Source organism: Engystomops pustulosus, chromosome 10 (assembly GCF_040894005.1).
Source record: "Engystomops pustulosus chromosome 10, aEngPut4.maternal, whole genome shotgun sequence".
NCBI classification, from domain to species: domain Eukaryota; kingdom Metazoa; phylum Chordata; class Amphibia; order Anura; family Leptodactylidae; genus Engystomops; species Engystomops pustulosus.
In genome coordinates, this window is record NC_092420.1 from 25,097,895 (window position 1) to 25,109,756 (window position 11,862).

The window sequence follows — 11,862 nt, forward strand, 5'->3', positions numbered from 1 at the left end:
ATATCAATTATTTGCTGAAAGTCAACAATCCCTTTTAAAGTTTTTTAAATGAATACGGTTTAGCTGCAGTACCAGACACGGGTTATACACAGGCAGTCCCCAGGTTACATACAAGATAGGTTTGTTCTTAAGTTGAATTTGTATGCAAGTCGAAACTGTATATTTTATAATTGTAGTTCCAGACAAAAAAAATGTTTGCACCAGTGACAATTGGAGTTTCAAAATATTTTGCTGGATTGGACCAAGGATGATCAATAAAGCTTCATTACAGACATATTATAGCTGATTATTGCAGGCTGGGACTATAGTAAAGCATCAAGAGCTTCATCAGAGGTCACAGTGGGCAGAGGGGTCTGTCTGTAACTAGGGGTTGTCTGTAAGTTGGGTGTCCTAAAGTAGGGGACCGCCTGTATATACCTATTAGCAATAGGCCTTCACATTTTGCCATCATCTATATTTGTGCATTTATCATAGAAATTCAGATATTCCATTAATCTCAAATCTACAAATGTAACACTGAATCTATTCAGATTCTGCACACGTCATAAAATGGAAAATCTAAGCCTAAAGTTTGGAGTGAGCCGAGCAGAAAAAAAAACGTCAAAAGCAATACCTTCAACTTCCTGCTCAGAAATCTTTTAAATACAAAAAAGCATCATTTATACATAAAATAAAACAACTAGTCATTACTTTGCTTTGGCTACTTGCATCGCTCCCATAGACCTGAGTGGGGAGCAGCTGCGCATGCACGGCCAACCCTCTGTACGGCCCGGCTGTGGGAAGGAGGTCAGTGGAACCCCATTATCTATAAAGGTGCAGTTTGGGACCCATATCTATTATGTACATAACTGTGTCAAACATTAAACATGACAACACCCCTTTAAAGGGAACCTACCACCACGATTCTACCTATAAAGGTAGAAAGATTGGTCGGTGCATGTGTCGGATGTGATGTATGCTTGTAGCTGCGCGCCCTCGTCCGAGAAGCCGGAGTTCTGCGCATGCTCAGTAGCTCCGGCTTCGGAGCAGAGGCCGCACAGCCACGGGCCTGCGTTCTGCGCATGTGCCGAAGATCTCAGGGTAGGAGGGGCAAATAGGCTACTGGGGCGTGGAGTAGCCACGATGTGTAGTCTCATGCCCGCCTACTTCACGCCCCAGTAGCCGCTTTACAAAATTTACATATTAGGGTAATAAAGATTTCAAAAAGATAGCGGGATGTGAGGATTAGCTCTAAACAGGGCTATCCTCATGTCCCATACATCCACCTACCACCCTGCTACCTTTATAGGTAGAATCGTGGTGGTAGGTTCCCTTTAAGGGCGTACAAAGACTAAACACTAAAAGGAGAGAGGAAATCTGCAGGAGTTTTTATCCCAGACAGGTTGGTATATGAAAGGACTATGGAATGAAAAGAATTCGAAATTACATTACAAAATTACTTCCCAGTGTTAAAACACAAAATTGGCCAAGGGTAATGAAGCCCCTCAGGCCATACTGACAACTCACAAAGTGGTTGAATGGTTCTCATTTCATGAGAGCGTTGGAATCTGTTTGGATTTTAAGGAATTTGGCTTTATGGAATGAAGGGAATTTGATCATTACACATAAACACTCGATTACATTGTTCCTTCTAAAACTACACCTGCCGATTACATTAGCTTCAAAGATACTTTGGAATAATGCAAATATATATATATGTACAAATATAAAGAAATGTATATGCATATAAATCAGCCATTTCCAGAAACAAATTACTGATGAAGAAGTTGAGACTTATTTCAGGTTGTACTAATTAGTACAGATAATTTTTCTGAAAGAACAGCACCACCCCGAGCCACAGGCTGTATCAGGTACTGCAGCTCATCCCTATTTAAAGGAAATTTACCATCAAAATCTTGATAAACCTAGGACACTTACTCATAGATCCCGGCACCATGACTGTGGTAATCTTCTTATATTTGTTATCCATGGACACCATCCTTCTAATATCACTTTGGGGAGAGGGAGATGGGGAAAGAGGAGGGTTACCAGAGCCCAAATGTGCTGTACCTTTACAGGCTGTTACATTGTGCAGCTGCACTTGCCCCCTCCTAATGTGTGCTGAAACGTCCTCTGCAGTGCTGAGAGAACAGGATAGGAAGGGTGAGACAGTGTAACAGCCTGTGAATATGCAGTACGGGGTGGCTCTGGTAACACCCACAGAGCCCTACAGGCTAATTAGCATAAATATTAGTTTATTTTGGAAGGAAGGAGGCTATGGATAATAACTATAAGAAGATTAACACAGTCATGGTACCTGGAGCAAGTGTCCCTGGTTTCAAATATAAAGGAAATCTACCACATGGATGCAGTAATGTACACCAGGAGCTGATTTTAAAATTATGCAAATGAGCCTCGGGGGTTCCTGTCTACATCACACAGAAGCTCTGACGTCACCATCTCTCTGGGAGAGAGGAGGCTAGCAGAGGTGTGCACAATTATCAGAAGACGTAACCAGAAGGGCATTCTGTGACATAGACAAAAGCCCTTGAGGCTCATTTACATAATTTAAAAAGAGGATTTTCACTGAAACTAGGCCTTTAGAAGATAAATGAAGGACATATCCTGTTCCAGGGACCACACACCAGTGTGTAACTGTGCTTATTGTACAATACTGGATCCATGGGGTAGATGTCCTTTAAGTGATGGGTGAAAAAACTCATACGGATGATAAAATTATAGACCCTAAATCCTAGACTAGATCCTATATACTAGAGCCCGGCTTAACAAAATATTACTGTTGTATGGGTGTGTCATATGGCATATCATTCATCCAAATTCTTATGGATAGTGTAAGCACCTGGATGAGCGCTGCATCTTCTTAGAAGAGTTCTGGTGCCCCTGCACTATTTACGCTGGAGGTCAGTGTCCTCCATGGATAAGATGCCACTTACTGTACACAATACATGACTTAACCTGATGCCGGTCCTCAAATAGTCATATTTACATAGAGATCTATGGACTTACTCCACATCTCTATGTAATATGTTTGGATAGAAATACATCCCACACCCTATGCAGCTGCAATCTCTGTGCCCAGGGAGTGAAATTCAGTAATTTGTATACAGGAACCATAGTGCTCCGTTACCAATGTTATTCATATGTGCCAAAACATTTTTAAAGTACTTTTCTTAATTGCTTGTGATGTCATGAATTTCACATACTGCGGAAACACTGTGTACTTTCATTTTATTTTGTGTACTGTTTATGGCTGTAACCAGGCTAAAACTAAATTTCGGGCCATATGGGACCACAGTACAGTGTATTGTAGTATTTAACCATGTGCGCCTATATATGGAAAATAAAGAAATTTCTGGGTAAAATCAACTTCTCCAAGATATGAGAAATATATTATAGAGACTGCATGCACATGGCCTGGTGGAACTTTAATATTAACTACGGACTATAATCACCAGGGGGTAAAAGGTTAATGTGGATGACTAATCTATTGTACTGTCTCAGCCAAGATAAGCAGCTTTTGCAATTAGTAAGAGAGAAGTGGAGTGTAGGGTGGAGTATATTGTAGAGATCCGGTCACTTTCCAGTGAAACCCCCTTTCTACAATTCTGGCTTGAGAAACTGTGCGGGGGGGGAGGGGCAATTACTGAGTTACTGTGGAAATACATCACGTGGAAACAAATCTAAATACATTTTTCCATTTCATTAAGACCCTAGCCCCTTTATATTTTTTCCATTCATAGTGGTAATCCAAGCCACCCCGCTAAACCCATTCACATGAAGATCAGACCCACACTAAGGCTACATTCACACTTGGGGGACGTATATACGGGCGATATACGTCCCACCACAGACGGCAATGGGCGCACGGCACCCTACACGTGCGGCACCGTACCCCGGGAGAGGATAGGTCATGTCCTATCTTTCCCCGTATTACGGCGCCATGCATCGCTATGGAGAGGGGCGGGGGTGAGCAGCGCTCACCTCGTCCTCCTCTCCCCGCGCGCTGCCGTGTGTCCGCTGTGCTGCGGTACGGCTGGCAATGGCAGAATGCATGTAGCCTTCGGGTGATGCCACACGTCGCGTTTTTAGACCGTTTTAAAGCATGAGTTTTCAGTCCATTTAAAAAATGATTGCATTTTAGAACGTTAACCATGTGTATGTGTTTGGGTGGTTTTAACCTGTTTCATAGCTGCGTACACCTGTAGAAATGTATACAAAAAATGGGTGAAGAGATAACTCAAAACAGCATCTCAAGCAAATAGGTACATAGAGAATAAAGAAAAAGAGGATGCGTACAAGTACAAGTTAGGCGATACGCGTGGGGCGGTTTTCTCTGTGCTGGACGATCACTGGTGACATCTTTATGTACTAAGCTTTATAGCAAAGTTTTATTGCCTATGTTTTGTTTCCATCCATAAGTGTGTTACTGAAATTGTGTGGGGTCACCTCTAATGTACTGTTTGGCATTTATCCCTATATAATATTTACCATTTATACACTTACAGGGTCTTTCCCTGCTTTTGCACATGGAGCACACAATTTATATTGGCTTTTTCTATCATGTACACTCGTCCATGCACGGTGGGTATTTTTACCACGATTTGTGTTTTTAATATTCTACTTTTTGTTGCTCAATAAAATTACTTGATTACCGCCTGCGCGGTCACTGCTCCGAAACAGGCGCGGGCCTGCTCTTCTGCGCATGCGCAGACGGCAGGATCGCCGGACGAGGGCGCGCAGCTATGTGGAGCTGCGCGCCGAGGATGGGTGAGTAGGAGGGGTAAAGTGGCTACCGGGGCGTGGAGTAGCCGCCTCCTGTAACCTCAGATGCGGCTACTCCACGCCCCGGTAGCCGCATAAGTAAATTTGAATATATGTGTAATAAAAGTTATCAAAAAAGTGTGGGGACGTGAGGATTAGCCCTTAAAAGGGCTATCCTCACGTCCCATTGATCCACCTACCACCCAATCTACCTTTATAGGTAGATTTGTGGTGGTAGGTGCCCTTTAAAGTAGGACATAAAAACTAAACGAGTACAAAATGTAATAGGAATGTGAGAAAAGCTTACACAGAGTAACACTAAGCAGATTCCAGTGCATGGATTTTACAACTGTTTATCTCACGCGACCTGCAAAGCCACGTGCACTTCTACATCTGTATGAATAGCCACCAGTACCAGTCGGCGTCAAATGAAAAAAAAAAAATAGGTTCATACAAAAAATAAATAAATAAAGCGAACACAATTTATAGGTGTTATGAAAAAAAGCAAATGAAAAATGAATAAATAAGATTGTACAAATTTCAAATCTTTTTCTTAACCTCATTGGTCTGTTTCACTAATATTTTACGACCTCTACTGGCCAACTTCACCCCGACCCATGGTTCTACCGGGCCAACCTTAGATTACCATGGTCATATGTTTAAGTGTATGCAAATTATGCCCCCCCACAGCTTTCTTTTATTAATGGTTTGAAAATGACTGCCTACATACGGTACCAGAACCAAACTTCCAGAAGAATGAGGGGAGCCCCTTTCTGTAGGCTTTCAGTTCTGTAGGACCTTAAAAGGTCCTGGAAGTTCTCTTGTATGCATGTGTGAGAAGAGATGCATAAATCTATCAGGCTTACAGGGCTGGAGGTCCCTCTCCCTTTATTACCTCTCTATAGCAGTATCAAGTTTGTTGGGTGGCTACCGCCCAATATGCTCACGTTATAGTCCACTACTGATTAAAGTTTTGTGTTTGTGCAAACACTTGGGGTGTGGGAAGGGGTAGCAAAAATAAAAGGACAAAGTGTACTTACCCTGTTATGGCTCCAGAACTTGCGTTCTCCGGCACATGCGCCAGCCATCAGTCCTGAAGGCCAATCCGTGGCCTCCTCAGACCATTGGACGTCACTTGTACCAAAGACTGGAAGTACCAACATGATGCAGGAACCAGGATCCAGAAGAGGGAAAAGTCCAACAATTCATTAAAAATCCCAAAAAGTAAATCAATTAAGTAAAGTGGGGTCCTTGTACTGGGTGAAATTAATAGAAACATCTTGTGACTATCACTTATTTTTTTTTGTATTTGGGCAAGAAAAAAAATTAGCACAACACAACCCACAAGTACTAGACTCACTAGACTAACCAAAACTATTTAAAGGGGTTTTCCAAGTCCGGGAACATTAGGTACCCAGTCAAAGCTTTCGACTTTGTGTTGGATCAGGTGTCAGCAGAGTTGCAAACAACAGATTGATGAAAGTTGTTACTACGGTATTGGATCCCCATCACTATCCTAAGACTGTTATCAGACACGTGTGTTCATCCATGGAATACGTTGGTCATATCTCCAGAATGAATTCTGTGCAGGGACCCAGACCTCCATAGTCATCTACAATATGAGGATGTGATTCCCTGCCTCGCTATAACACTAATGAACTACATGGAAGATATTAGGCAGAGGACCAGATGACTATGAAGCCAGGGGTGCAGGTCCCTAGGAAACACAACCAACATATGGTCCAAACAAGTTCAGTAAAAATGCTTTAGTGTTACAGCAAGAACTGTAACCCATAACTATCCTACAACCGGTAGGTAACCCACCTAAAGAAGTGCAGCATCCGTACACTAAGCATCAACTACATTGTAAGCAAAGAGTCATGGGTAGGTAGAAATTTGTGAATTTCATGTTTGTATACCTCAAGGCCATGCACTTCAGCTTAAAGGGGTTTTCCAGGAATTATGCTCTACTACAGTACTACTTCAGCACCACCAATGTTCACTGCCTATGTGTAACCAGGACCAACACCCTGCAGCACAGAGAAGCTTAGAGTGGACAGGTGTCCATCACTGCCCCTGTATACTGTCCTCCTGCTATGGGAGGATGTGTAATACTGATCACTACTGGGGTGCAGGCACATTGGGGGGGCTGCACTGACTATTGGGGACTCCCAGCACTGATTACTAAGGGATGCACTGATTATTACCTAGCACTGTGTAAGGGGGTGTAGCAGTGCGTCCGACCCGACTGCACCCCACTATTATCAGGGACACCTGGCCCCCATCCGCCGCATATGTAACCCCTCCCCCGTTACCTCGTCATCCCGCAGATGCTCCGTCTCCCCCGGCCGGCCGTTCATCTCCATATTCTCAGATCGGGTGGCCATGGTGCTGGGTGACATATACCGGGTGTGTGAGGGCTGGGGAGCCGGTGCCGGGCTCCGGTGCTGCCGCTTCTGTGCTGGAAGTGACCGGTGAAAGAGCGGCCGCCTCTGACTATAGAGAGAATAATAAGACTGCTCCCCCTGGCGGCCGCCACTGGGAGTGAGAGAAAATCCCCCAGAGAAAAAACCTCCTCCTCACCATCATCATTGGGGAAATCCCTGAAATTAGACGCAGTTATTATCATTATTTTTATAATATCCACCCCTCATTAAAATCTTATTTTGTTTATATGTTCTCCAAGCTTTAAGCAAGTCGGCAGTAAAATGATAAAATTTTACTCAATTTTGGTTTAATGCGAAAGTTACTTGTCAGAAAAAAAATATTAAGTTCAAAAGTTTTGTGTCATAAGCCGTGCCATGATCCTTGCCCCTATGTATTCATCATCCTGCACGAGGCGCACACTATACAATCGATACATCATCAGTACCGTATATTATATACTGTATGCACCATCCTGGATGCCTATATATTGTATACGTATGATATACATTATCCTGTACAGACACTGTATATAATGTTTAGAAATCATATACATTATCCTAGAGATGTGCAGACACTGTATATAATGTATATGTCATCCTATAAGTCTATATACTGTATACATTTCATATACACAAATTTGTGCTTTGTTTTAATTTCTAGATGTTTCAGGTTGTTTGATTTTGAAGATGGAAAATCCTTTAAAGGGAATAGACCTCTGACTATAGTACTGTGGGCCATGTCAGATGTCAACGTATTTAGGATGCAGGATGCTGCTGTATTTTGTATGGAATACTTATTGGGCCCTATGAAGGACACACACCAGTCAAAGGGGTCTGCCAGGCAATGTTGCTATCTGTGGGGATGCATCCAGCCTTTCTGCTGCCTGAGGTACGTATATACCCGAGAATAAGCCGACCCGAGTATAAGCTGAAGGTACCTAATTTTAACACAAAAAACTAGAAAAACCTATTGGCCCGAGTATAAGCCTAGGGTAGGAAATGCTTTGGTCACAGCCTCCATCGAGGATATAACAATTCATCCCCCTACTACAGTGGTAGCGAACCTATGGCACTGGTGCCAGAGGCGGCACTCGGAGCCCTCTCTGTGGGCACCCAGACCATCACCCCAGCACACCAGACAGGACTCAAAGAATCTTCCTACAATGATAGGCGAATTTGCCCTCCCCCTTTCAACTGCGTTGGTGTCTTTAGGAGGCTGAACGATTGAAAGTTGTCAATGAACAAAGAGAAATAAATTACTGCTTACATTGCTGCGCTGGCACTTTGCAATAAATAAGTGGCTTTTGGTTGAAGTTTGGGCACTCAGGCTCTAAAAGGTTCGCCATCACTGCCCTAGTATATAGCCAGTCAGCCCCTGTGTATATAGCTATAGTCTTAGTATATAGTTATATTCTTAGTATATAGTTATAGTCTAGTATATAGTTATAGTCTTAGTATATAGTTATAGTCTAGTATATAGTTAGCAGCCCATTATATGATAAATACTGCTGGGTCCCCTCTCACAGTACCACCCTAGACCCTACCTACTCTGCCCTCTAAAAGCAGAACACAACTATATTAAATGAATACTACTACATACAAAGGCAGCGTTATAGGTCCCCCCATGCCAAAGTTATGTCCCCCTTTGCTTATGGCTCTGGGATGTCTTTATTGAACACATCACAGCCCCTCCCCTCTGCCCTGAGTAAGAGCAGAAGTGGGATTCTGGTTAGATATTACAGGTGGGCAGTTTGAATGCAGAAATAATACAGCAATGTGAGGACAGTCCCGTGGTACCCAACTACAATCCTGGACTAGAAATGTGTTTTTCACAGTCCTGCTGCTTTTAATAAACCTCTAATATGACTCTTCACTTACAATACTCACCAATACATCAGAGTGTGAATCTCCATAAGCCTGGGGTGAAATCTCACAGCACTTCTAGAAACACTAGAAAACAATTCAATCTGCAGTGTATTACGGTAGCTTTGTAGTGTAGTTTATCCTGTGGATAACAATCTGATTAGTGGGGGTCTAACTGCTGGGATCACCTTTGATCACGGAGATCTTGTTCTCTGTAATGGGTTGAAGTACCTGGTGAAGCACGCGTCCTGCTGCTCCATTCATAACTATGGGAGGCAAATTGCTCCTGTATTTCTAGCACTCACAAAGTGAATAGAGTCCTGGAGATACTGGAGCGCTGTGCTCCGTGATTTACAACACTCCCATAGTATTAAATGGAGTCGCAGAAAACATGCACCACCTGTTGCTCCATCAATAAGTGAAAACTAGACTCTCATTGCTGGTGTTCATTTTTGTGATCAGTGGGGTCCCAACAGTCAGACATTCACCAATCCCATTGCCCGGGGCCCGCAGTGTCAGGAGCGCCGCATAGAGGCAGAATTCGAAACTCGCCTTTCCTCTGAAGCCAGCGCACATCATGACGTCATCAGATCACGTGTGCTTCAGAGCCAGCGCGTATGGCAGGCATATGCAGAAGAAATATGGCGGCTGCAGGCGCTGCTTCGGGGGAACGAGGAAAGGTGAGGTTTTGTTCTTTCCTGGAGGGGGCAGTGTGTCCACAGGGGGAGGAGGGCAGTGTGTCTACATGAGGTGGGGCAGTGTGTCTACAGGAGGAGGCCACAGTGTCTCTACAGGGGGGAGCAGTGTGTCTACAGGGAGGAAGGGGGGCAGCGTGTCTACAGGGGGGGCAGTGTTTCTACAGGGGGGGGCAGTGTGTTTACAGAGGGAGGGGGGCAGCGTGTCTACAGAGGGAGGGGGGCAGCGTGTCTACAGGGGAATGGAGGAGCAGTGTGGCTACTGGAGGGGCCCACTAAGGCTCTGTCATCCAGGGGCCTACTGAAACCTGGAGCCGGCCCTGTCTGAACCTATCCCCCCTGAATAAGAAGACTGTGTGACAGTGATACATATATGTATGTATGTGTGTGTATGAGTGTTTAAGTGTATGGAAGTGTATATGTGACTGTGTATGCTGTATGCAGGGTCAGACTAGCCCAACTTTGGGCCCTGATACTTTCTGACCCCCCTGATAGCTGCACACCATTGCATGCGACACCACCCCCTATCTACTTCATCTGGGATTTCAAATCTATCTCTATCAATAATGTTGTGGGGAGCTGTCAGGAGGTTACAACATGCAGAGCATGGAGGACAGAGGCCAAAATATGAGAGAAAGTATTATATATAAGTGAAGGGGAGAAAAATAAAAGTAGCAGAACAAAAGTAAAGGGAGGATAAAATTAATTATATTTTATGTTGCATTAGGCTGTATTGTATGGGTCCTTTGGTGTTGGCATTATTATTACACTATGTGGGGACCATTAATACTATATTGTACTATGCTTGGGGATGGAGGGGAAAGGGGGCAGTGGGTGTGGTTTATGAAAAAAGGGAGGAGCTTTTTTCATAAGCCACCATCCTGAAAAACTAGGACTGTCCTGCCGTCCCAGAGGGTTGGGTGTTTGTCCCGGCGTTCCCCATTTTGTCCCACACTCCTCCACTGTGTCCTGCCTCCTGGTGCCTACAAGAATCGTTCATCAGGAACGGGAGGCAGAATACACGATTAGGACAGACTTCATCCCTACCGCAATGCTCTTCTACGCAGTTTTCTGGCATAGAAGCAGTGGAAGAATTTGTGATTCATTTAATTAAAATTGTGAATACGCCACCTCCACGCCATGCGGGCGTGAAGGGGGTGTAGAGGGGTGTGGCTGCCGATGGAGGGCATGGGCATGGCGTTCTCGCCCATTGCCTGAGATCTTTTGCAGAACCATGGAACTTTCGTTTGATAGTTTTTACGCATAATGTATCCGACACGATGAGGGGTGGCATGGCCGCTATCAAACGCCGGTGCCCCCTATATGTTGGTGAATTTACACATATCTCACTAAAGACAGCAATGTCACAGGACTGGGGGTTTCTACACACTGATGTCACAGCACAGAGGGTTAATACTCAGTGATTTCACAGCACAGTGAAGTTAATACACAGTGTTGTCACAGTCTAGAGCAGTGATGGCAAACCTTTTAGACATCGAGTGCCCAAACTACAAACAAAACCCACATATTATTTGCAACGTGCCAATGCGACAATTTAATCAGTAACTTATTACTCCCTGCTCTTTCACAGGTTTAAATTGTATTGGCACCAAAGAACACCAATATAGTAGAAAGAAGGAAAGGAATTTTGGATTATGATTGTAGCTTCCATCCTATAATCATTGGAGCTATCGAAGATTCATGCCGGGGGCCCCTGCAAACTACTCCAGATTGCCCAGTGCTGGTGCTCCAATAGAGCTAAGGATAATTTGGCCTTGCCCTTATTCATGAACTACAATGAGAACCCACCTATTTATCATAATATGCCAACATGAGAATTTAAGCTGTAGCTTATTTTTAACTGTTCTGCCTCAGCTTTAAATCATATAAGCGCACTATGGACGCCAATACGTTGAAAGATGGAAGGAGATTTGGACTATCACTGTGGCATCCGTCCAGGATAATGGGAAAAATAGGGGCTCACAATAGGTAACTGTCCACACCTCCTCATGTAACCTGCAGTCTCAGGCAACCAAGAATGTGTTGTGGTTGGTGGTTGGGAATGCAGGAGGGGGCCATGATTCCTGTCTGGTGAACTCTGTGCTGGGGCAATGGCC

General features: G+C 44.0%; 1 protein-coding gene across 1 annotated transcript in view; it reads right to left on the minus strand.

Annotated features, from left to right (window-relative positions):
* NINJ1 (ninjurin 1) overlaps positions 1–7,273 on the minus strand; it is a 32,026-nt gene extending 24,753 nt beyond the window's left edge. The window contains exon 1 of the mRNA XM_072127276.1: positions 7,077–7,273. Within this exon, the coding sequence (XP_071983377.1) occupies positions 7,077–7,163 (87 nt within the window). The 5' untranslated portion in view covers positions 7,164–7,273. The remainder of the gene's footprint in view (positions 1–7,076) is intronic.
* Between the last annotated feature and the right edge of the window lie 4,589 nt (positions 7,274–11,862).